Below are 25979 nucleotides of genomic sequence, written 5' to 3' on the forward strand. Positions count from 1 at the left end.
TCACCGACCACGACCACACCGACCACGTCCCGAGCAGCTCCACCGAGCAGCTCCGACCACGACCTCGCCAACCACGCCGACCACGTCCCGAGCAGCTCCGTCGAGCAGCTTCGACCACGACCACGTCGTGCACGTGAACCAAACCCTAGGAAGGAGTAAGTGGACCAAGTCCTTCATAGACCGACTCTACGATCTATGGACCAACGCAGGCAGGTTCACCATGAACCGCGCCTCACCTACGCTCGTGGACCACGGCCCGTTAGTGGCCTAGTATGACGATGTGGCCGCACCAGCGCGCGCCACGTGGCAGGCAAAGCCCAGCCCGTATCTAGGCCCAACCAGCCCAGTCGAGGCCCGGCCTGTATTGACCATTGACCGGTCAACGGTCAGTGACATCGCCATGCGAACCTCACCTGTCAGTAGCTGATGACGTAGATAACGTCATGCTGATGTCAGCATGCCACGTGGACCAGTCACAGCGTGACACGTGTCAGCCCAGGATTAATTCAGCCTTTTTCCATTTTCAGAGATGATTTAAACTTCGGAAATTCATAACTAATTCATACGACCTCAGAAAAATACGAAATCAGGACCAAAATTCATCTAAAATCGAGCTTTACGCAATGAACCCATGTTTGAGCGCATTTGGCTCTTTTGAATTTTCATTGCTTTTTGTGCTATTCTATAGACGTCGCCAACGCGACTATAATGTGATCGTTTGCAGACTCGGAGGGGAACCAGACGGACGAGGACCAAGAGTACCATGAGGAGTACGAAGACGACTTCACTGAAGGTGCCACATCCCACCCAATCTCGTAGCACCTATTACGCATGGCTAATATAGAATTGCTATTGCTATACTTTACTGCTATAATCATACGATATGACTTGCATGGTAGTATGCTTACTTGATGGCCTTTACCTTGATGCAACCTTACCCCTGCATACCCTGCTATTAGGCTAAACACACGCTTACTGCTATATTACATTGCTTATACTTCTACCACGCTTATACTACATTAAATGCATGGTGGAAACTGGTGTTATCTAGACTATGGGGAGAGTATTGCGTGTGTGACTTGGGTGTGTGGAGGGTGAGGGTTGTGTCGACCAAGTTGGAGTATATGACGAGCCTGGGGCAAGTTTTGCCATGGGGTGCTACCTGGGCACCCTTGGAAATGGATACCTATGGTGGGTAAATGGTATATGAGGTGGTCCTAGGTGTGACCCTGTGATGGGAGGAGCCCGAGATGGAGGTGCTGTGGTGGCACGATAAATGGAAACCCTGATGGAGACATTCTGGCTTGGTCATCCCTAAGGACTTACTAGTACTCAGATTCACCGGGAAGCCTTACGTACCACTCGCCCTATATGGTGCGGGACGGGCGGACTACTTGGTAGGATATTGCCACTACTGCTAGGTTGATAGCGGACAGTGTAAGGAGGTACGGGGCGCGAAGGATTTTTCCCACACCCTTCCGAGACTTCATGGAGACCTTGTGGACCCGGCTCATGACTCACAGTTTTAGCCACCCCAGACTAGACTTGGGGTGTACCAGGGCTGAATGGTAGAGTGGCATTATCCTAGGCTAGCAAGCGGCCGGAATCAGCCCAGTTGACGACGGTCAGCGAAGAAGGCGGATCTTGTGGTTATGTAAAACCTCTGCAGAGTGTATGGTTGATCGATCGATACATGTGCCGACTTGTCGGCTATAGACCTTTTCCTGGGTTTCGCTTAAACTAGATAGAGAGATGAGTCCTTCTCTTCTTCCCTCGTGAGAGAGTGTTGGTCGTAGCCAGGGGCTACGGGCCTTGAGACAGTGCCGAGAGGGAGTTGGCCTGTCGACTGAGCGATGGTATGGTGCTGGTGGAGATGGTGGTGTATCGATCACAGGATCGAAACCTGGCTCGAGAAAGGGAATGGGGTGGGTGATGTGTGGGAATGGTGTTAAAACTTGACAAACTATTATAATTTACTTGTTATGCTACTGCATAGGAAACCCTAGCCTCATAGGTTCCTTTTGATTGTATCCAACATGCATTCAACTTCCACAAAGCAATGCTCATAGGGTGGGATTGGCCAGTACAAATCGTACTGATAAATTTTGGCACACAGGTTCTGCTGAGGAGTTTAGCTCCGAGGAGTTTGACGGTTGAGGGGTTCGTGCCTACGCTCGAGTTTGGCGATCTTATCTTCAAGCTGTTCTGAATGAATTCTACTTTTGATTCCGCCAATGCGGCGATGTAATAATTTATGTAATTCCGCACTATTTGTACTCTGATATTATCGTTATATGGATGTGATATTCGACTGGAAATTGGGTAATATGATCTACAACGGTCTTATTACACTTCGACGCTGTGAATTTCCCATCGCGGAAATCGGGGTCGTTTCAAGTTGGGCTCGATCAACGATTGGCACGCGGGCTCAGCTCCGGCCGGTGGAGCACCGGCCCCGGCTACCACGGGCTACACGAGCTCGTCCCTGGCGCCGCGCGGGAATGGGGACATGGCGTGGAGATGGACGCCAACATAGGCAAGGCGCAACTAGCGCTCGATGCGGGGGCTCAGCTCTGGCCGGCGAGAGCCACAGCAACGCGGGTGCGCGCGGGCGGAAAGAGAAACAGAGCTGTGCGAGAGCGCGAGGGAGTGGTGGGACAGGTCACTGAAGGAAGTATCGCGGCTGATATTTGCAAGGGCATTTTCGTAATTTCACGTACACCTTGGTTTGCGCGCCCAAACCTAGAGGTGCAAATATTACGGGACGGAGGGAGTACGTATATTTCCATACGCCATTTTTTCTTTTTTTTCTTTTTTTATAAATAGCAATTAACATAACTTAGTCTTCCGAAAATGTGAATAAGTAGTCAAACGGAAAGCATTCGAGGAGCTCTATGCACTGGTGGTCTCCATTCATCCCTCCGAGCGATGGATCAAAAAGTCAAAATTTTAGCTCCCGTTAAAGCCAGTCAACCTTCACTAAATAAATTACTTAATCCATATTAAAATCCATATTTATGCCATGTATTCTGGGGTTTTACACAATTGCTGTTGTTGGGCTGTATACACATTGCTTGTTGCGGGGCTTGCATCACCATGTTATGTCAACTAGCTTTTGTCGACCGTTGCCGCCTTTTTCCTATGGTGGTTTATCCGGTGCCACAGCGGAGAATACCGGGTGCTTAGTCCAGAGCATCAATTCTTCACTTGACAGCACCCATATTTGTGGTACACGGACCTGAGAGCTCATGTGCTCTCTAAAAGCCTCCACCGTGCATATGCACTATTCTTTGTATACTCAATCTTCGGGGCATAACTCTGGTGCTACACCGGAAATATGCGATGCACAACTTTGTGAATTGCTTCGGGCCTAGGCCCACCGAAAAGCTCTAGTGTCACCCACCGGAGAACTTTAGTGCCACCGAAAAAATTACGCAAACTCTATCGCGTGCCCCATCGCGCGGAGGGCGGACAGCGCGACGCGGGGCGGCCCACCTCTCCCCCTCCCTCCCACACGCCCGTGTTCGCATCCGCACCTACGCCCGCATTCGTCGCCGCGCCAGAGTTGGGGAAGAAGGCGCCTAGGGTTCTGGCGAGCTCCCTGGCGTTAGAGTTCAGTGCCCTCTCTTCTTCTATATCTCCGACGGGCTTAGAAGGGGGCTCGAGGGGATGCTAGGCGCAGTGGGGATGGTGGGAGGGTGGCGTTCAGGTCCTAGCGGCGCGGGAGGCGGCCGGGCTAGGTCAGGGCAGGGGCGCCATCGTCGGAGCTCGCCGCGGCGGGGGGGGGGGGGGGGGGGGGGGAAGAAGGCGGCCGCCGTGGCCGTGGAGCTCCAGCGAACCGACCCTAGCGCGCCGCGAGGAGGGAGAAGAAGACCGACACGAGTAGTTTCGAATCGGGGACAAAGACAACGTGAGGTGAAAGAAGATTGCACGCTCCCCCAAGTGCTTGACCGGTCGCGGTATAACCGTGTCCAAAAATTACAGTGCGCCTGTTTTTTTGGTGCTCTTTTAGTTCCTGCAGTCTACAGTTGTACACCAGCAGCTCTGACTAGCTAATCCAATACCAATAGCCAATAGGTGGAAGAGGAACAGTCAATGCGCGCAACTGCCTTAGTGCCAGTCAAATGGCATCGCGGTGCATATACACACTGGGCACGACCGGAAGCCTCTTGTGTGCCACTACATGCGGTGCAAATCAAGGATGAATGCCTGCATGTTCTTCTACCTGGCTTCAGAAAGGGAAAGAGGAACATGCGTGCATATAGTAGTAGCCTGGAGGCATCAACTTTACTGTCACCGTATGCCCAGTCGTGTCACGTACGTGTGCGGTTTCCGGCCGTGCAGTGCAGGGGTGCGGGCGCGCGGCGGCAGCAGCGAGGAAGGTGGGCCGCGTAAAAGGACACAGACAGCCACAGGTTCCGCACGAGCGTCTGACCACCCACCCGCCAAAGTTGACCGTGGCCAGGCCCCGCCGTCTTCCCTCGCTGTCAGTGGCGACCACTCCTCAGTGACGACCAGTCAAACGCCTCAGCTTGCTACCAGAGTCAGAACAGTCAGAGTGAGTACCAGAAACAGAAATCATTTCCGGCGGACTAGGTCTTGGCGTCTCGCTCCAGGTCTCCCTCACGCACGTACACGTGTACTCACCCCCATCCTATAAATAGAGCAAAAAGGCAGGTTGACAAATGCATAGCTCCTAGCCTCCTACCGCACGGATAAGATCGATCAGCAGGCAAAGCGCGGTGCGTGCAGTACGCTACGCTGCCACGACAGCTCCAGGCACAAGTTCGTTTCAACCAAGACGGAAGATCTAGTAGCATGGACAACAAGAACGTCACCAGCCGCGGCCGCGGCGTCAAGGTAACCTACATCGAGACGCAGTTCGTCACCTCCGACGCCGCCGGCTTCAAGGACCTCGTGCAGCGCCTCACCGGGAGGTCCGCACCTCTGCCGCCGGCGCCGCACAGGCCTCTCCCGTGCCGACATGACGACGGCCGCCGGGGCTGGAGTAGGCCCGCTGCCGCCGGAGCTGGGCCGCAAGGCGCTTATCAGTACCCGGTGGCGGCGGAGGTGCGCCCGGCCGTCATCAGCAGCCGCACGCCGAAGACGTACCTGGAGGATATGGGCCTGGACGACGTCATCGGCATGGGCGACTTCTCCGATCTGTTCTATGTCGGTGCTGCCAGTGAACGGAGTGACGGTTGTTGCGGCGGTTTCCCGTATTGATGTACGGAGATTGGCTTTGCGAGAACAATCGAATTACGTACAAAAGAGTTTATTACCTAAACAACCATTCCATTCATTTTCCCCGTTTCAGTATAGTTTGTATGTACTTAGCTTGCACCCCTGTAAGTATTCATTGTAAATTTTGAAACTACTCGATAATTTTTGGCCCCAAGCACTCTCAAGCCTCAACTGAACTGCCTCGACAAAGATTTGATTCGATCAAGTAAACAACTCTTAAAGAAACAAACCGCTTGCACCAGAAAAAGAACAATTTGACAATTTGACATATCAAGAAAAACAATAGCCCGTACAAAAGAACAATTTGACATAAAATGGCCTTAAAAAATAAAAGTACATTGAAGATCAAACCAGTCATTTTCTTCCTATAGCATATAGGCCATGTTCGCTTATCTTATAATCCGTACTTTTCAGCTTGTTTTTTCAGCCGGAACAGTGTTTTTCTCTCCCAACAAATCAGTTGGAATAATGTTTCGACTTGTTTTTTCAGCGAAGCGAACAGGGCCATAATTGCAGTCAAAGGTCTAGAGTTACATATGTTTGTTAATTAATTAGTGTAATATGTCATCGCTACATTTTTTTCTTCCTTACTGCAATGCCTCCCATAAAATCCTTTCTTCCTATGCATCATGATGAATTTCAGCAACGGTTAAGAAAGGATGGGGTTCCATTGGCCAATGAAATCTCATTTCTTTTGTAAAGTAAATGTTAGGTTGACGAGAGCACGATGATTGTTTTCAAAAGGTTGGCAGAAGCTTTGCTCCAGGTTTTATTAGATGAAAAAAAGGTACAAAGCATTAGCTCTTTTTTAAGAAAAAAAATGCAAGACGAACAATTACACTTAGTTTATGCTAGTATAAAAAACAAAAACAAAACAAAAAACACAGTAAGCTCCGTTCCAATCCCATAGCTGGCTTCGAGCACCTGGAGTAACTACAACAGCGGGGCACCATTATGAAAGGCAACCTCGTAACAAGTTATCAGCAGATCAGAATTATAGTATCCATCTCAAGGAAATAGACCCACTCATCACATTTATCATATCATACCCATCTCAGGACAATAGATCACCTCAAGAGATTTGACTTATCATATGAATTCACCAAAGAACTAAGTAGCAGGGCAAAACAAATCAGTAAACTGAGGGCCCGCCTAATGCTTCCTAGTTGCAGCTTTTTTAGTTGTTGCAACTTGGTGAAACCCACGTGCTGATGCTCAGGATGACAACATCAGCAGCAGATTAAACAGCTGATAACCACTTAACCAACTGCCAGAGTGCCTATACATGTCTAAACGATACTGTTTCCTTGCTACATATTTATGTTGTAACATCACTGCTAAGGGATTAAAACTTTAGCTAATTGCCTGGTGTTACATTGAACATTTGTCGATCTTGCTTTTGGTCAGCTGGAATGCTGGAATCGCCCAGGCTCCACAGCTGCACTGCATACCAGCCCAGTTGAATTGTCCCAGACGAGCTTTGCATCCCATGCAAAAGAGCCTGTTCGCAACATAACCTTCTTCCACTGCAAATAAAACATGGAGCAGATGAGAACATCAGAGATTTCATGACAATGCTCTAAAAACAAGAGGTAAAACATCATGCTGGAAAACTGACCAGTTTGCATCCACTTCATGGGCTCCACGAAGATGCATGGACATTCTGGTTTTTCGTCATCCTCATGCACATTAGACTGTTTTCCTGCTCTGAAGCTCTTGCCACCCGCACCTACTTCATGGGTAACAACAAATTCTTGTGTTGCAAGCATTCTCCGGCATTTTCTGCAGCGGTAAATAACACCTGGATCAGAAGTTCGCTTCTCTGGGTTAACATCAGATTCTGCAGCTGTTTCCTGGCATGTTTCCGTAGGTTCTTCATTAACCTCTAAGCCTGCCTCTGGAACAGCTTGCTTTTCTGGGATAATATCAGTTTCCACCACTGCGCCCTGACATGTTTCCACAGGCTCTTGGTTAACCTCAGCTACTGGAGTTTCATCAGTTTCCTTTTCTGGGTTAACATGATTTTCCATGGGATTTTGACTGATCTCCGGTCCCAGCTTCTGATGAATCCCTGACTTGGGCATCTGACTGGTTTCCATCTCCTTCAAGCCACATAATATCGGTTGTACTAAAATTTGCATACATGCAACAACCCTATAATAATAATATATAAAGTAAACTTACCATGTTTCTTAAACATGAAATTAAAGCATCCATAAGTGTGCAGAAGTTTGATTTGATACCTGCAGTGTTAACAGAAACAATAAGAGATCAGAATAGCGCGTGTATAACACATATAAAGCAAAAAAGTTTCATAAAGACTGCAAACTAAACACAAATGTAGACATGTAACTGCTAACATATAATTGAGAATGACAAAATTACAAAACCTATTGTTCAGCTATCTAAGCATCGTTTGCAGTTAATGGCGTGGTTTATACAAAAAGAATTCCATAACTTGCAGAAGCACATCCCTTCTGATTATCATGACACTAGGTTGAGACTACCCAAGAATGTTCAATCTCTGAGTGTATTAGCTACGATTCTGATAATACAAGTCATCATGTAGTAATGCCAAGCACAAAGTATTCAAGTCATCATAATGTACACTTTCCGTTAGACTGTAAGTTATTTAGCAATGCTGCCCACTGAACCAAACAGATTTGTCAGCATATCTGCCTAAAAGGAAATCCTTAAGCTCTTGTTATTAAACTATCTGGTGTGCTGGACAACATAAGATGGACTGGAACCGGAATTTGGGGTAGCTACTACAATAGGCAAGAAGAAATAAAGCCTACAAGATCTTTGACAACACAGTTAATCTCTCATAATATTATCAAAATCAATCAACATTAGTGCTGGTGCAGGGTATTTTGTTTCAGGAAGTAACTCTTTTTTTTATTCGATCCCGTTGTGTAGTCCACTGCTATGCTACAGCCTACCAAAAATGTTGGCAAATCCAATCATCGATGTGCAATTCAACCACAACACCATCAAACCCACATCACATTTTCTATGTACCGTTGTGTTGTGCTAAACCAAGCAATTCCCTGTCAATTAGTTTGCATATAAAACAAGAAATTATTGTATATCAGTTCCTTCCTACGGATTCAGCCGATACCTATTGCCAAACAAAACGAAGTTTGGCATAATAGAAGTATACACTTGTAACTCGATCAGATATATTACGAATACAAATAGCCAAATAGCTTAAGTTAGGGTTCTCGGTTCCGCAGGGAAGAGAAGGGGCTGGCATACCTGGTGGTTGCTGTCGACGGGGAAGGGCCTGGAGAACGGCCCGACGGATACCTGGGCACCTGACGGCCTGACCTAGGACGGCGGCGGCGGTTGCCCGTCGTCGACGAGCCGAGCGGGAGCGGGCTGGAGGCCGGTTAGGCTCAGCCCTCAGCCCTCAGGCGTGTTGAGCCGGCCGTATGTCCCGTATCCGTCTATGAAAAGAGGATAACGTGGTTTCCTTTCCTTTTTCTTTCTTTCTGACCGAGCCCAGCACCGGCCCATTAAGACATAGCCCATTTAAGATTGGTCCGATTATTAATCAACCTATGGAGACAGGGAGGGAGTCGCAGTCGTCCGTGTTTCTTTGAGCTTGGGTACCACCATTCTTACGAGCGCGGATAGACCACCATTTCTTACGAGCGCGGATAGATTAGGAATTAAAATAGTTGTTAAAGGAGATTGTAAGTGGTTTTATCGAAATGCTGGAGATGCACTGTAGACGTTTTTTTGCCGCTTGCTGAGCCAGCAGTTTAGCATATTGCCCTCAATGAGAGCAATATTAACATGTCGCAACATCACTGAAAGATGGCTAACACAACAGAGTGAATTAGCGGAAATTACTGGGATTTGATGCAGATCCTTTTCTACAACCCATTCAGCATCTCTCAATATATGCTAACTGTTGTTCATTACAGTTTCCAGATAATAGGGCTACAATTTGGTTGCAGACTGATTCCAGTGGCTATAGATTCAGAAACGAATAAACGATGATCAGGCGCTGGGTCTTCTCTCCTCTTACACCTCGTTCCTTCTACATCTGTTTTGGTTTCTGGCACTCCAAACAGGGGCTTAACTCGTCTCAAAATGATCTATCAGGTATCGAATTGGCAAAGTTCAAAGCCACCGACCACAGTTTGCCAAGCCCCTGGGCGTTCTCCAATCTGGAAAAAAAAAACGTAGTATGTTCATAGGATGAACTGGAACTGTTTTGCTTGCGCAATCTTTGTGCCTTCAGTAGGTCATGGATCCCCAATCAGTTGCACAGGAGTTGAGTAGCACATCTCTCCACAGCAGTACCACTCTCATTTGACTCAGCTCAATACCTTCATGGGGAAAAAACAATAAATTAGCTGGAGCACCCACCAAAACCACTACAATAAAAGTGCATGTAAGCCACATCAAAAGGGAACCAATAGTTGGTACAAGATTTGTTGGTCTGGCAGGTTGCATAATATGATACTGTATTTCTAATCAAGAGCACCATCAAGCCATCTAAGACAACACCATCCACCATCTTCCAAATGGTACATTACTGATAATTTGCTAAGACATTAGACTGTAAATGTTCAGTTCCCACAGCAAGACTAACAGATAATTTTCGGGACAGTAAAAGAGTAGTCGACAGAAACTTGGGAAAAGCTAGCCCATTTTCTATCTTAGATTTTTGTAATGAACGACCAGACTAAAACCATTATTTCTGTGCAAAATCAGGACAAAATTCAAACAAAAAATTTTAGTAAGGATAACTGAGGAAATGTAAAGTACGAGTAAATTCTGCAGTCTGACAAAATGCTACCAGACTTCAAATGAACAATATTAAAAAAAATAAAAAGTCAACATTCCTTTTATTAATCAAATTTGTTCACAAATATTTAGCCCGTGGACAACATACAGTCTTTGATAAGCAATTATGATCATCAATTTCTATAGCAGTACATTAGTTAAAAGTATAGAAAATATTATATTAAGACAGCAATTCTCAGACTATCAAATGGTACTATCTCCATGTGATTATTCAAATAGTTTTCAATGTATTACTGATAGAACTAAAGCAAGTTCAACACATCATGTATTTCTCAATGGAGGGTACAACCAATAATTCTCATTCAAGCCATTATACTGTATTTTTTTAAAGAGTTTGTTAACATGGTATCTAATACGCAAAGTGAGAGGCATCAGCAGTCCCATAATCATGAAGCATTCAAAATCTGTAATGGAAATATGGAACTAAAAATAGGAAAATCAAGTAGCACTGCAATAACTATGCTTCAAACTCTATATTACAAAATGTGATAACAGTCGGATGCAACACCATCCCAGTTCACACCAAGACAAGAAAATGACATGCTACTTAACAGACCATCTACTACAACCACAAGCTCAATACAGACATGGAAAGGAAATATTTAACAAAAGAAATTTATTAAATTAGAGGGACATTGCTTCTTCCTTGAAATCCATTCCTTCTTTACTATCCAAATAAAATACCTGCTCTTCCTAAAACCGTTCAACAAAGCAGCAAGGTAAATCATAAAAATTATGGAAAATAGTTTTTTTTTCTCACCAAGAATTGAGAAAGGGTGCGTGGTTATCACTCCAGACATTCAACCTGGCAAGCTGGGTTCAAATCCCAGTGGGATCGTTTTTTTACACGAGAAAATTTGTGTCACTCAGATCTAATCTTTTGGGAAATCAAAATAGCCTTTCCTGGCTCACTTTAATACCTTTCAGAAAGCTTTACATTGTTTGTGACAGAATTTAATCTATTGCATGTTTAAAGAGCTTGGGGTAGAGGACTTACTAGGAATAAGCAAGAGGTAAATCAGGAAGGATTTGTGGAATTCCATCCTACAGAAGGAAATCATAGAATGACAGAAATTTCTAGACTCGTGGCGGTGGGGAGGGCAAGCCTAGGCTGAATTGTAGATTGGAATGCTTGCAGACGTGGGTGAGATGCTGACCTGCAGTGACTGGTAACTCAGTTTTGCACAGGTGTTCAATGTCGTGGTTGGAAACCAATACCAACACAAATCACTGGAGTTACCAAAAAACGGAATCGAAGCTGATAGACGATAGTTCGGCTCGGTTCAGTCCTCAGTTTGGGATTAAAATCCCACGCCCTAGGAGTTGTGCAAAAAATGGAGACCAAGGATTCTTGGCTGGAGAGAAACAAACTTGAGAGGGGAAGGGAGGGAGACCGGGGGGGGGGGGGGGGGGGGGGGGGGGGGGGGGGGGGGGAGAGAGGAGAGAGAGGTGAGGGTGAGGGAGAGGGGGAGAGAGTTGGGTAATTCTCGTGACACACCAACACTGAATGGTGCTATTTCATGAGACCAATCAAATTATCAAACTAGTTTTCTATATATTATTGATCTGTAAAGGAAGTTAGCAGTGGCCGAGCTTGAAGGAAATCTTACGGGGGCAAGGTCAATGAGAAATCATTCTACGAAATTTTAGAGTTGTACAACTAATTCAAACTTCCAGTGAGCAACAGGCAAGACCATCAACGCACCTGTGCTGGCCAGCTCGGCCACCTTAAGTGCTTTACTGTGTGTTCTGCAGATACTTCTTCCTCCACGGATAGTCACACAATGCAGTAAATTGCAAGCCAGCTTCCTTCTTGCCCTTTTAATGCCTCAAATGCTGAGGACAAGAACAATGACTTGTTTTTCTAGGTTTATGCAATCACATAGTTTTACAATTCCACACAATTAAATTGTTTTTTAAGAAACAACTAGCCAGCACTAAGCAGTCAGCACAGACAACAGATATGCCATTGGGCTAGCTGTACTTGTTGCACGATGCCTTTGAACAGCCGAGCAAGTACCAAAGGGGGCCAGCCATAGGAGGCTGCCACATTGTTCAGGGGTAACTAACCATGTGAAGCATATGACTTATTAGAAAATTTTGAATGGCAGAAGGGCAACAGCCCACAATGGCCTCAACTATCCTCTGCCCCTGGAAGTTAGCCGCACCATGTATTTCTGAATGGAGGGAGTATTTGGCAAATATGTCTCACTCAAACCAAGATATTTTATTTCTTAATTAGTCTATTGACATGGTACAGCTAATTGACAAAGCTGTGTCAATAACGGCCCCGATAATCTCGAATGACTAAATAGAGGGAACAAGCACTGGCCTATCTATGTTTCAATCTCTTCTTTCTAGTACAAAAAAAATAGTGAAGATGAACACAAGCCAAACATATTCACGGCTTCACGCCAAAACTTAACAGGCTGAATGCAGACATGCCAGGAATGATTCAAATAATAGAACATTAAATAGGAGGGAAAATGCCCCTTCCATCCAATCCATTTCTTAAACACCGCTCTATAAAGCAGCAAGGTGCATCATTTAGTTAAAATATAGAAATTAGTTGATTCCTTAGATATGATTTTATTGGGAATGGAAAGCAAAAGCAAAACATAGGTGCTATGATAAAATATTATCTAGGACACACAAAATGATTCCATGTAGTGGTTATCACTCCAGACTTTGAATATGGCAATGTGGGTTCAAATCCCAGTGGAACCTACTTTTCTTAACATAGAAAGAGAATTTGTGATATGCCACTCAAAAGATCCAGTCTTTGGAAAATCCAATCAGCCTATCCTGGTTCACTTTAATGCCATTCAGAAAGTTATCATCTGTTCCAGTACTTAACTATTGCATGCTTAATGAGCTTGGAATAGAGAACATAGTAGGGATCAGCACGAGGTAGATAGGAAAGGATTTGGGACCTTCCATCCTACAGACAGGATTAAGATGGAGACAGGAGTTGTGCACAAGCACAATCAGTGGTGGATCCAGAAATCGAGCAAGAGGGAGGCTAAATAATTTAAGGCTATAGATCTTATAAGCGGCAAATTTTAATGGTTATCTTTCAAAGGCCTAGATCAGCAACTATGTCATCAATATTAGGCTCAATCTGTGTTCTTTTTTACTCAACTTGACTCTCTTTCATTCCAGCACCATTTTTACCATATCTTTCTTATTAAAATACTTTTCCATCCTAACCTCCTATGCCCTACCGTTGTATAATGCAATTATTAGAAACTAACAGCTGGCATTCATCAATCAAAAAGGATGCATTGATGTAATCATAATCAATAATTAATACTCACCGACTCAATGTGCAAGTGTAGCAACCAGCAGCAGGGTGTCTTGGCCTAGGGGCAGGCCGGCTGGGGGTGACTCCGCTGGGTGCTAGCTTATGCCGTTATGCGTCACCTACCAGGGCATAGCAGGCAGCCAAGCCAGGCTTGGCGCAGATGGGCACCAGCCGGTGGGGCGCTGCCATGCAGGACATAGGTAGTCAGTGCCCAGTGCCCAGCAGGGTCTGATCTATGCAGCGAGGGCCGGGGAGGAGGCGAGGTCGGCCGGATTAGGTCACGACGAGCGGACGAGAAAAGTGGTGCTGCCACGGGAGAATGGAGGAGTGGTCATTGGGAGAGGGTGAGCCACAAGAGCTTCATCTGGGTGGGGTTGGACCTTTACTATTCTCTTTGCTATGGGCTGTTCCTGGGCTAATTTTAACGGGAGTACTTGATTTTTCTTGGCTTGCCCCAGGCTGCAGCCCTCCCACCCCAGCGCGCAGGTCCGCCCCTGAGGACGATAGGGAACAAGAATAGGACAGCTCAGCCGGAGAGAAACAACATACATGAGAGAGGCAAGAAAAAGCAAGTTGATTAGAAATTTTGAATGGTGCTATTTCCATATGACCAATACAACTGGTTTTCTACTCCCTCCATTCCAAATTATAAGACATTTTGTCTTTTCTATATACATAGTTTTTACTATGCATTTAGATATACACTATGTGTAGATACATAGTAAAAGCAATATATCTAGAAAAGTCAAAACGTCTTATAATTTGGAACGGAGGGAGTATATGCTACTAATTTGTAAAGGATGTTTGACACTCCATACATTTCTGATAGAGTACTTGGCAAATATGTCTCACTCAAGCCAAGATTGTATTTCTTAATTAGTCCGTCGGAATGGAACATCTAATTGACAAAGTCATGCATCATTAACAACCCTATAATAACCTTGAACAGCTCGATAGTGGGAACAAGCAGTGGCATAATTATGTTTTGATCACTTCTCTATATTACAACTAAAATTGGTGAAAATGGACACAATTGCAATATGTTCACACCAAAACTTAACAGGTAGAATGCAGACATCACAAAGGATGATATAAACGATAAAACATCAAACTGGAGGGAAAATGCCCCTTCCATCCAATCCATTTCATAAACACCGTTCTATAAAGAAGCAAGGTGCATCAGTTAGTTAAAATATAGAAATTAGTTTATTCCTTATACATGCTTTTATTGGGAACATGAAAAGTAAAACAAAGGTTCTATGATGATGTGCTATGATAAAATATTATCTAAGGAGAACATACATAAAATGGTTCCATGGTGTAGCGGTTATCACTCCAGACTTTGAATCTGGCAACCTGGGTTCGAATCCCGGTGGGACCTACTTTTTTTTAACATAGAAAGAGAATTTGTGAATTGTGATATGCCACTCCGAAGATCCAATCTTTTGGAAAATCCAATTAGCCTATCCTGGTTCACTTTAATGCCATTCAGAAAGTTTTTCATCATATGTTCCAATACTTAATTTATTGCATGTTTAATCAGCTTGGGATAAAGAAAGTAGTAGGGATCAGTGCGAGGTAGATTGGTAATGATTTGTGGGCTGTGGCCTTCCATCATACAGGCAGAACTGAGATGGAGGTGATAGGAGTTGCGCACAATATGGAACGAGAATAGGACAGCTCGGCTGGAGAGAAACAACATACATGAAAGAGACCACAGATAAGCAAGATGGCTAGTAATTCGCAGGAGATGAGAGATAAGCAACATACATGAGAAACGTGATATTTATGCATGACCAATGCAACTAGTTTTCTGTTAGGGTGTATTTTACAAATATGGCTCACTAAAGCAAGGATATTGTATTTCTTAATCAGCCTGTTGACATGGTACATCCATTTGACAAAGTCACACAGCATTAACAGCCCCAAAATCTTGACTCAAAAGCAGGAACAGAATCAGAGACAGAGAAACCCAGTAGCACTGGCATAACTATGTTTTGATCTCCCGACTATAAAACAGTGAAAAGAATGCAAGCTCAAGTGCTCAATGCATTCACAACAAAACAGAACAGGCTGAATGCAGATATGGCAAGGAATGATTTAAAAGACATAATATTAAATTGGTGTGAAATTGCCCTTCCGTCGAATTCATTTCGGAAACACTACTCAATAAAGCAGCAAGGCGCATCAGTTAAAATATAGAAACTAGCTCACGCGCAACATGAATTTTTTTTTTTTTGGAATGGCTAGCAAAAGCACACACACAAAAAAAATGCTATGGAGACATGCTATGATAAATATATTATCCAGGGAGAACACACGTAAATGGTTCCATACTTCCATGGTGCAGTGGTTATCACTCCAGACTTTGAATCTGGCAACCTGGGTTCGAATCCCGGTGGGACCTACTTTTTTTTAACAGGGAAAGAGAATTTGTGATATTCCACTCAAAGATCCAAGCTTTTGAAAAATCCAGTTAGCATATCCTGGTTCACTTTCATGTGATTCAGAAAGTTTGTCATCATCTGTTCCAGTACTTAATCTATGCCAAAGGGCGCCTAGCTCAAACGGTTAGGTGACCCAGCGGCACTCCTCAGGTCCTGGGTTCGACTCCCCGTGGGAGCGAATTTCAGGCTGAGGTTAAAAAAAATCCCCTCGTCCGTCCCCATAACCAAAGCACTGGGGGGGCACCGGCCCAATTCTCACTTGGGCGACGGAAAGCCACTGTGTAAGGGTGGGGGCGGGGGTTTTCTTGGCCGGGTGAGAAGGTCCTTCTTATTTGTAATGCTGCGGGGGCAGTCTTAACCCCCCCGGTCGAGTTTTTTTTTTTTTACTTAATCTATTGCATGCTTAATGAGCTTGGGATAGAGAACGTAGTAGGGATCAGCACGAGGTAGATTGGTAAATATTTGTGGCCTACCATCCTACAGAAAGGATTAAGATGGAGGTGATAAGAGTTGCGGACAATATGGAATAAGAATAGGACAGCTCAGCTGGAGAGAAACGACATACAAGAGGGAGACAAGAGATAAGCAAGTTGGCTAGTGATTCTCAAGACTCAAGAGACAAAAGATAAGCAACATACTGTTATGGCAGTGGAAGAGGTCTCCAGGAGCATGCACGGCCACCAGGTCTTCATGGGCATGCACGCCAGGTCCAGAGGCTAAAATAAGAAGGCGCATGCGGCATCATTGGTTAGAAGGCGCATGCGCCATCCTTGGTTAGGAAGGAAGGAGTCGGGAGGATTATTAGGAGTTGGTTTCCTAGTTTGTTAGGAGTGCGCTTGAGTATAAAGGGCACTGGATCTGCTGTGAATAAGGCATCGAAGGAAATAGGACCTCCCAAGGCGGCAGGTCTTCTCCTTCGACGGTGGCTGCCGGCGATTCAGCCGTGGTCACCGGCAACGAACCCACCGCGCCATTGCCTCGCTATCCTCTGCGCTCCCCACGCCATATCACACACATGAGACAGACGAGATATTTCCAAATGACCAATGCAACTAGTTTTCTATTTGCTACAGATTTGTAAAAGAAGCTTGACACACCACATATTTCTTAATGTAGGAGGTATTTTGCAAATACGGCCCACCAAAGCAAAGATACTGTATTTCTTAATCAGCCTGTTGACATGGTACTTCCAATTGACAATGTACGCATCATTAACAGCCCTATAATCATGATAGACTCAAAAGCAGGATCAGAATCAGGCATAGTGAAACCTAGTAGCACTGGCATAACTATGTTATGATTTCCCGGCTAAAAAAATGGTGAACATAAACGCAAGCCCAACAAATTCACAACAAAACATAACAGGCTGAATGGAGACATGGCAACGAATTATTTAAAATACATAAAATTAAATTGGTGGGAAATTTCCCTTCCATCGAATTCATTTCATAGACACCACTCAATAAAGCAGCAAGGTGCATCAGTTAAAATATAGAAACTAGCTCACTACTGACACAATTTTTTTGGAATGGTTAGCAAAAGCACAGAAAAAAAATAATAGTGCAATGGAGATGTGCTACAATAAATATATTATCCAGGGAGAACACACATAAAATGGTTCCATGGTGTAGTGGTTATCACTCCAGACTTTGAATCTGGCAACCTGGGTTCAAATCCCGGTGGGACCTACTTTCTTTTTTTTATAAAAAGAGAATTGGTTATGTGTACTCAAAAGGTCCAACCTTTTGATTTTTGAAAAGTACAATCATATTTCTCTGGTTCACTTCTCTACGGTATTTAATCTATTATGTGTTGTATGATTCTAGGATGGAGGAAAGAGCAAGAGGTAGATAGGCATGTCTTAATGGTATTGCCCCTTTCATTCAGCAACTACGGTTGGGGTAGAGGAGATAGGATTGCACAAAATATGGAACATGAATAGGACAGCTTGGCTAGAGAGAAATGGCATACATGTGACGGAAAGAGGGAGATGACAAAATTTGGTGTTTGCTGGCCACCGAAAAGATAGTGGTACCTAGTTGTAGCATGCAGCAGCAGCAACAGCAGGCATGTGATATCTAATTAGAGTTAAAACCTTGAAAGAAGTAGAAGGATTTCCTGGAAATCAATGGTGAAAAAGCTTGTGTATGTGATATCTAACTAGCATTAAAAAGTCATAAGCATAACAAATGTCGGGTAAAGCATCAAGGAGCTATAAGCACTGTGACATAGGACCTAATGCATTATAACCAAATGTTTGACCATTTGCGATATGTTCCTTAAACCGGCAAAATATATGGTGGAAACCATATATTAGGTGAAAACATGGAAACCAATTCAAAAGACATATTTTGGTCATTCAAATTTTTTTGGAAATTTGGTATATCCATAGTTCATACAAATATGTACTCATGTGCAAAAGTTGGGATGAAAACTCAGACTAGAAAAAATCATACGAAGGTGACAAATTTTAGATGCAGGATTTTGTCTTTTAGTGTACATGCACCTGAAATTTGTCGTTTTCGTAGAATTTTTCAAAAGCAAGTTTGCATCCCAACTTTTGCATGTGAGTACATATTTGTATGCACTATAGAAGTGCCAAATTTCAGTTTTTTTTAACAACCAAAATACATTTTTTTGAATTGGTTTCCATGTTTCTACCTAGTATGTTGTTTGCACCATATATTTTGCCAAACCCTTAAACATGCCCTCCAAAATCTTGTAGTCAAATACAAAATGATTCACGCAATGAGATGAAACTAACCATACCCTAAATATATCGTCACTAAGAACAAAGAATGAAACCGTCACAAATATGCGATAGAAAAATGGAATGTGGCAATAGGTAGATTCAAGAGAGATGAGGTTAGTTACTGGCGGTGTCAAGGAAGGTTATGTACAGCACATCACCACCAATGGGCACACATTTGTGTTGTAATTCTGGCCTCTGTTTTGCAGAACATTCCTAATTTTGTTATGTTTTGCAGAACATGATGCATATAACATTCCCAATTTTGTTATGTTTTGTAGACCATGTTGCATAGACATTCCTAATTTTGTTACGGAAGTTAAGAAGTTTTGAATATATTCCTGGGAATTTATTACATAGACAAACTGTCAAACTCCCAAATGTTCAACACTCTTTGTTTGGCACCATCGCGTTGGTTATAGTGGTTAACCAAAAGAGGAAATCTAATTCCACATAAACATAAGGAATCGTCTGCAAATGATTGTTCTAGTAGATATGATATGGATGTTTTCTTTCATCCATTCTGTTTTAGTATATGAGCAAGGTGCAAACAAAAATACTATAAGACGCAGGAATCAACAGGCAATAATAGCACCTTTAAAGCCTGACATGAAATATTTAGGCATGATGGCACCAAAAGAAACCACCATATCAGGTACACAGAACATGCCTAGAGCACAACAGCTATGTTATCAAATAAGCATCCGAAATTACCTAGCATGGCCAATGTATGTCCCAGAGCCTTCTTCAAAGTGGCTGTTTATTCCGAAGTAGGAGATGGAACAAAAACCCTTTTCTGGACAGACCGTTGGCTCCATGGCCAATGTATCGCAGATCTTGCGCCCCGTCTTTTCGCCATCATTCCTAAAAGGAGGATCAAACAACGAACTGTCCAGGATGCCCTCACCAACCAGTCTTGGATTTCTGACATAAAAGGGGCAATCACGGTAGGTGTAATTATTGATTATCTCCATCTATGGGATGTCCTATCTGATTTCTTTTTGCAACCGGATGTTGAAGATAGACATATTTGGTGGTTTTCATCAGATGGGCAATATTCGGCCAAGACTGCATACAAGGGATTTTTTGTGGGGACTACATCTTTTGAGCCTTGTGAGAGAATTTGGAAGACTTGGGCACCGCCCAAATGCCGCTTCTTTGTTTGGTTGGTAGCTCACAACCGATGTTGGACTGCGGATCGCCTTGTACGCCATGGGCTCCCTCATCCTGAGCGCTGTCTTTTGTGTGACCAGGCTGCGGAAACTATTGATCGCCTCTTAGTCCAGTGTGTCTTTGCAAGAGAGTTTTGGTTCCGTTTCTTTTCTCGGATTGGACTCCAAGCCTTTTCCCCGCAACCGACAGAAACATCCTTCCATTTTTGGTGGGAGAAAGTGAGCAATGCTGCTAGTGATAGTTAAGGAAGGGAACCAACTCTCTCATAATCCTTGGAGCTTGGACCTTATGGACACACCGCAACAAATGCATCTTTGATGGAGCAGCCCCAAATGTTGTAGGCGCACTTGCTGTAGCTGAAGATGAAAGAAGGTCATGGTCTTTGGCGGGGGCTCGAGGATTATCCCTCTTGGATGCCCTCGCTCTGGGTGGTTAGAGCCCTGTCTACCTTGGTCGTGATCTTTATGTCACGGGCGTGTTAGTTTTCTAGCAGCAGCAGCAGCAGTGGAGTGTGTGTGGTTTTTGTGTGTGTTGTGTAGTATGGGTTCTTATCCCATTTTATTATCTTCTTAATACAATGATGCGCAGCTCTCCTGCGTTTTCGAGGAAAAAAAATTACCTAGCATGTCAAATTTTGAGCAGCACCCAATGAAACCACATGCTTGGCAGGGCGTACCCAGTGCAGAGAGCTCCCGCTCTGTGCGGGGTCTGGGGAAGGGTGTCAGTGGCAAGCCTTACCCTCGCCTGTGCAATGCGAGGAGACCGCGACTCGAACCCGGGACCTTCCGGTCACAGGCGGTAAGACTCTACCGCTTGCACCAGGCCCGCTTGGCAGGCGAAGCAGAAACAAATTGGCACTGTCCAAAATACGACAATCTGTAAACACAATGAATCCTATCAATGAGGAAACCAACATTGAGGTAGCACAACTCTTTAAATCCTGAACGCTCAACTGCCTAATAACGTTAATTCCTGAACACTCAACTGCCTAATAAAATATATAAATTAGCTCGCTCCTGACACATTTTTTTGGAATGGTTAGCAAAAGCATAGAAAAAAAAATAAAATATTGCTATCGAGATGTGCTACGATAAATATATTATCCAGGGAGAACACACATAAAATGGTTCCATGGTGTAGTGGTTATCACTCCAGACTTTGAATCTGGCAACCTGGGTTCAAATCCCGGTGGGACCTACTTTCTTTTTTTATAAAAAGAGAATTGGTTATGTGTACTCAAAAGGTCCAACCTTTTGATTTTTGAAAAGTACAATCATATTTCTCTGGTTCACTTCTCTACGGTATTTAATCTATTATGAGTTGTATGATTCTAGGATGGAGGAAAGAGCAAGAGGTAGATAGGCATGTCTTAATGGTATTGCCCCTTTCATTCAGCAACTACGGTTGGGGTAGAGGAGATAGGATTGGACAAAATATGGAACAGGAATAGGACAGCTTGGCTAGAGAGAAATGGCATACATGTGACAGAAAGTGGGAGATGACAAAATTTGGTGTTTGCTGGACACCCAAACGATAGTGGCACCTAGTTGTAGCATGCAACAGCAGGCATGTGATATCTAATTAGTGTTAAAACCTTGAAAGAAGTAGAAGGATTTCCTGGAAATCAATGGTGAAAAAGCTGTTGGATGTGATATCTAACTAGCATTAAAAAGTAATAAGCATACCATATGTCGGGTAAAGCATTAAGGAGCTATAAGCACTGTGACATAGGACATAATGCATTATAACCAAATGTTTGACCATTTGCGATATGTTCCTTAAACCGGCAAAATACATGGTGGAAACCATATATTAGGTGAAAACATAGAAACCAATTCAAAAAACGTGTTTTGCTCATTCAAAAAAAATTGGAAATTTGGTATGTCCATAGTTCATACAAATATGTACTCATGTGCAAAAGTTGGGATGCAAACTCAAACTAGAAAAATTCATACAATTCTAAAAAAAATAGAAAAAAATCATACAAATATGATAAATTTTAGAAGCAATTTTGTCTTTTAGTGCACATGCACCTGATATTTGTCATTTTCGTATGAAATTTTCAAAAGCAAGTTTGCATCTCAACTTTTGCATAAAGGGGCGTACCCAGTGCAGAGAGCTCCCGCTCTGTGAGCTCTGTGCGGGGTCTGGGGAAGGGTGTTAGTGGCAAGCCTTACCCTCGCCTGTGCAATGCGAGGAGACCGCGACTCGAACCCGGGACCTTCCGGTCACAGGCGGTAAGACTCTACCGCTTACACCAGGCCCGCCCTTCTGCATCTCAACTTTTGCATGTGAGTACATATTTTTATGCACTATAGAAGTGCCAGATTTCAGTTTTTTTAACAACGAAAATACATTTTTTGAATTGGTTTCCATGTTTCCACTTAGTATGTTGTTTGCACCAAACATTTTGCCAAACCCTTAAACATTCCTTCCAAAATCTTGTAGTCAAATACAAAATGATTCACGCAATGAGATGAAACTAATCATACCCTAAATATATCGGCACTAAGAACAAAGAATGAAACCGTCACAAATATGCGATAGAAAAATGGAACGTGGCAATAGGTAGATTCAAGAGAGATGAAGTTAGTTAAGGACGGTGTCAAGGAAGGTTTGTGTACAGCACATTGCCACCAACGGCCACACATTTGTGTTGTAATTTTGGCCTCTGTTTTGCAGAACATTCCTAATTTTGTTATGTTTTGCAGAACATGATGCATATAACATTCCCAATTTTGTTATGTTTTAGAGACCATGTTGCATAGAACATTCCTGATTTTGTTACGGAAGTTAAGCAGCTTTGAATATATTCCTGGGAACTTACATAGACAAACTGTCAAACTCCCAAATTTTCAACACTCTTTGTTTGGCACCATCGCGTTAGTTATAGTGGTCAATCAAACAAGAAAATATAGTTCCACATAAACATAAGGTATCGTCTGCAAATGATTGTTTCAGTAGATATGATATGGATATTTATATATGAGCAAGGCGCAAACAAAAATACTATAAGATGCAGGAATCAATGAGGCAATAATAGCACCTTTAAAGCCTGACATGAAATATGTTGGCATGATGGCACCAAAAGAAGCCACCATATCAGGTACACAGGACATGCCTAGAGCACATGAGCTATGTTATCAAATAAGCATCCCAAATTACCTAGCATGTCAAATTTTGAGCAGCACCCAACGAATCCACAAGCTTGGCAGGCGCAGCGGAAACAAAGGTTGGCGTCGTCCAAAATACGACAATCTGTAAACACAATGAATCCTATCAATGAAGCAACCAACCATCCAGGTAGCACAACTCTGTCAATCCTGAACACTCAACTGTGTAATAATGTTAATAAATCGAAACCCTCACAAGCAACGGGCTGCAGATTAAGCTGGACGTGGCAAGGGATTGCGTCCGACCAACCGACCGAGGTGTGGCCGAAATGGGCGCCCGGGCGGAGAAGTCATGGAGGACCACATCTGCGGCAAGATCGACAACCAAGGCTAGACTTCAGGGACGGCGACAAGGGACCCAGCGCCGCTGAGCATGCCGTGGCCAGGCAGCTGTTGGGCGCCCCTCAAACGGCCGTACCATTGGATGCGGCAGAGAGAGACCCCGTTAAAGCTACGCCGCTCGCCTTCGTACGAGAGGAGGCGCAAGCGCCATGGGTGTTCGGTGGTGACTGGTGAGGGTGCCCGTAGGACGACGCCCGTACGGGGTAGGGTTTGAAGGCAAGCAGGCACTAGGCAGCGACGAAATGCAGAGGAAGACGGAGGGCGGCCGCCGGCGACGAGAGGCTTAGTGGCCGTCTCGGTCCGTCTTCCCGTCGGCCCAGCAGCGTGTCAGCACTTCTTCTATGCCTCCGGTGATACAATATGATGAACCTTCCACGAATGAGCAGGCCCGGTCCGTCCGCGAACGCCGGCCCAACGTCAGGCTGTCCGGCCCAGAACATAGAGGGCTTAGACATATTAGTATAAGACTAGCGTATGAGAGGGGGAGGAGGGTAGACTAAAATGTAACGTGTTCATTACTGTTCAAGTACTCTTATGTTAAGCACTTCTCTGCTACTTCCTGCAAATTATATTTAGTACATCACAATTCCAGTCGAGTATTCCAAATTTCGTTCTTCTTCCTGAGCAAGCGATTCCCACTGCTAACAATTGGTATCAGATTTCGCCTTCCTCGATCCTGCTCTATCTCCCAGTTTGATCCGCACCCCGGACGCGCTGGAACCTCACCAAATCCACCACACCCACTTCACCAGATTCCGTCATACCCTAAGGCGCCATGGATCCCCAACTAAAGGTCATCCTCGACGAGATCCAGAAGTCCAAGGAGGATTTCAATCGTCGATTCGACGCCCACGACGAGCAGTGGAAGGGCCGGTTCGCCGATCTCGACCGCGCCGCCGCCGTCGACAAGCGCTTCGACGCCCTTGAGTCCACATGCTCCGACCTCGCCTTCGACATCAGCAAGCGGGTCGCCGATCTAGAAGCTCTCCGCGGTGGTAAACTCCTCACCAACAGCTCCGACCGTGTCATGGCTCTCGAGGTCGCCACCACGGATCTCGGTACATGGCACTCGGAGATCGAGGCCCTCGTGGATGATCTAAAGCTCGAGGTGAAGAAGCTCTCCCAGGCTCCTGATCGCAAGGTGTTCGACGCCCAGCCGCAGTGGCCCAGCATCGGCATTCCTTCCTCCTCGACGTCCGCCCGTGCTCTCGCCGACGCGCCCGTCGAGTCGCCCAGTGGGCATGGCACTTCATCGTCTCACCAGGACGTTGGGTTTGGGTCAGTCATGACCTGGACTAATGTCCCGATCACGGGTAAGCCTCCCGATCATCCTCCTCCTCTGCCTATTTCATCCGCCATGCAGCGTCCTCCTATTTCCCTTCATTATCGTTCCCCACCTTCGCTCACAATTCCTCCTCGTCCACCATTTCCATCCCCTCTGTTCCAAGCTCCTTCCCCAAACAATCTTCCTCATCATCCTGCCGGTCGCCTTCCCAAACTTCCCTTCAACAAATTCAATGGTGAAAATCCCCATCTCTGGCGTTCCAATTGCGAGAAATATTTTCACATGAACGCAGTTGATCCGTCTCTCTGGGTCAGCGTTGCTTCCATGTATTTGGAGGGCAATGCTGCTTGCTGGTATGAGTCCATCGATAACACACCGGCCATCGCTACATGGACCACCTTCTGTCAATCTCTGCATGATCGCTTTGATCGTGACCAACATGAGGCCAAATTAAACAAACCTCTACTGTCACCGATTATGTTGAGCGTTTCACCAAACTCGTTGATCAGCTTAAGGCCTATTCTGCTACCACCGATCCACTCTTTTATACTATGCGCTTCGTTGATGGCCTCCGACCTGAGCTCAAAGCAATTATTCTTGTTTCCAAACCCAAAAGCTTGGATGCTGCTATTTCTATGGCATTGGTGCAGGAGGAGGTGGCCACGGTGCTGATGTCTCGCGCGTCGTCCCATATTGATTGGACATTGTCCAACAAATTTATCCCCAAGACGGCGCTGCCATTGCCGCTTCCACCGCGGCCTGACAAGCAGCCGACCCCTACTGCTGCAACACCAACCCCAGCTACAATGTCTGTTGATGCTAAGTTGGCCACCGTCAAAACATATCGCCGCACCATGGGTCTCTGTTACAAGTGTGGCGCCAAGTGGAGCAAGGACCACAAGTGTAATCCTTAGGTCCAGCTCCATGTTGTGCAGGAACTATGGGATCTCCTTCAAGATGAAGACTACACAGCAGATCTAGCTACCCCTGCCGATTCTGAACCTTAGGTTTTCTTTGGCTCTTTCCCAATGTGCTCTCACTGGCAGTTCTGCTCCTCGCACCGTTCAGTTTTTAGGCACAGTTCAGGGCCTTCCAGTGCATATCTTGCTCGATTCCAGTAGTTCAACCTCCTTCATCAGTGAGTCGGTGGCAGCTCAGCTTAGCTAGGTGTCTGTCAAGCAGTCTTCGTGCACAGTTCGTATTGCTGGTGGTGGTACTCTCACAAGTCCAGTTATTTTGCTTGCTGTTCCGTGGTCTATCGGCCAAGTCTCTTTCACCTCTGACCTTCGAGTCCTTCCACTAACTGCATTTGATATGATTATTGGGATGGATTGGCTGGAATCCTTCAGTCCTATGTAGGTCCACTGGCAACTTAAACGGCTGGTCATACCTTATGAGGGCAGCACTGTTCTTTTGCAAGGCAAGTCCGTGGACGCTCCGA

The 25979-nt window shown here is 44.9% G+C and overlaps 2 protein-coding genes, 4 non-coding genes and 1 pseudogene across 8 annotated transcripts; 5 read left to right on the top strand and 2 right to left on the bottom strand.

Annotated features, from left to right (window-relative positions):
* The first annotated feature begins 4707 nt into the window (after positions 1-4707).
* On the top strand, positions 4708-5391 carry LOC136471637 (uncharacterized). Its single transcript, XM_066469382.1, has one exon. It carries the CDS (start codon positions 4819-4821, stop codon positions 5224-5226), a length of 408 nt encoding a protein of 135 aa, XP_066325479.1. The 5' UTR covers positions 4708-4818; the 3' UTR covers positions 5227-5391.
* Positions 5392-6252: 861 nt separating this feature from the next.
* LOC136471638 (probable inactive dual specificity protein phosphatase-like At4g18593) lies at positions 6253-8681 on the bottom strand. Of its 3 annotated transcripts, XM_066469384.1 has the most exons (4): positions 8503-8681; positions 7429-7487; positions 6863-7346; positions 6253-6770 (listed from the first exon to the last, which is right to left on the bottom strand). In XM_066469384.1, the coding sequence occupies exons 2-4, from the start codon at positions 7459-7461 to the stop codon at positions 6616-6618; spliced, it is 672 nt and encodes a 223-aa protein (XP_066325481.1). In that variant the 5' UTR covers positions 7462-7487; positions 8503-8681; the 3' UTR covers positions 6253-6615. The 3 variants fall into 3 exon arrangements, with proteins under 3 accessions (XP_066325481.1, XP_066325483.1, XP_066325480.1); XM_066469386.1 differs by lacking the exon at positions 7429-7487; XM_066469383.1 differs by lacking the exon at positions 7429-7487 and having other exon boundaries at positions 6863-7398.
* A 5997-nt stretch (positions 8682-14678) lies between these two features.
* On the top strand, positions 14679-14750 carry TRNAQ-UUG (transfer RNA glutamine (anticodon UUG)). The gene has a single exon. It is a non-coding gene; the product is annotated as a tRNA-Gln (tRNA).
* A 946-nt stretch (positions 14751-15696) lies between these two features.
* Positions 15697-15776, top strand: TRNAQ-UUG (transfer RNA glutamine (anticodon UUG)). The gene has a single exon. It is a non-coding gene; the product is annotated as a tRNA-Gln (tRNA).
* A 1088-nt stretch (positions 15777-16864) lies between these two features.
* LOC136468877 (uncharacterized) lies at positions 16865-24015 on the bottom strand (annotated as a pseudogene).
* On the top strand, positions 17433-17504 carry TRNAQ-UUG (transfer RNA glutamine (anticodon UUG)). The gene has a single exon. It is a non-coding gene; the product is annotated as a tRNA-Gln (tRNA).
* Positions 20864-20935, top strand: TRNAQ-UUG (transfer RNA glutamine (anticodon UUG)). The gene has a single exon. It is a non-coding gene; the product is annotated as a tRNA-Gln (tRNA).
* Positions 24016-25979: the final 1964 nt, after the last annotated feature.

Source organism: Miscanthus floridulus, chromosome 8, assembly GCF_019320115.1.
Source record: "Miscanthus floridulus cultivar M001 chromosome 8, ASM1932011v1, whole genome shotgun sequence".
Taxonomy (NCBI): Eukaryota; Viridiplantae; Streptophyta; class Magnoliopsida; order Poales; family Poaceae; genus Miscanthus; species Miscanthus floridulus.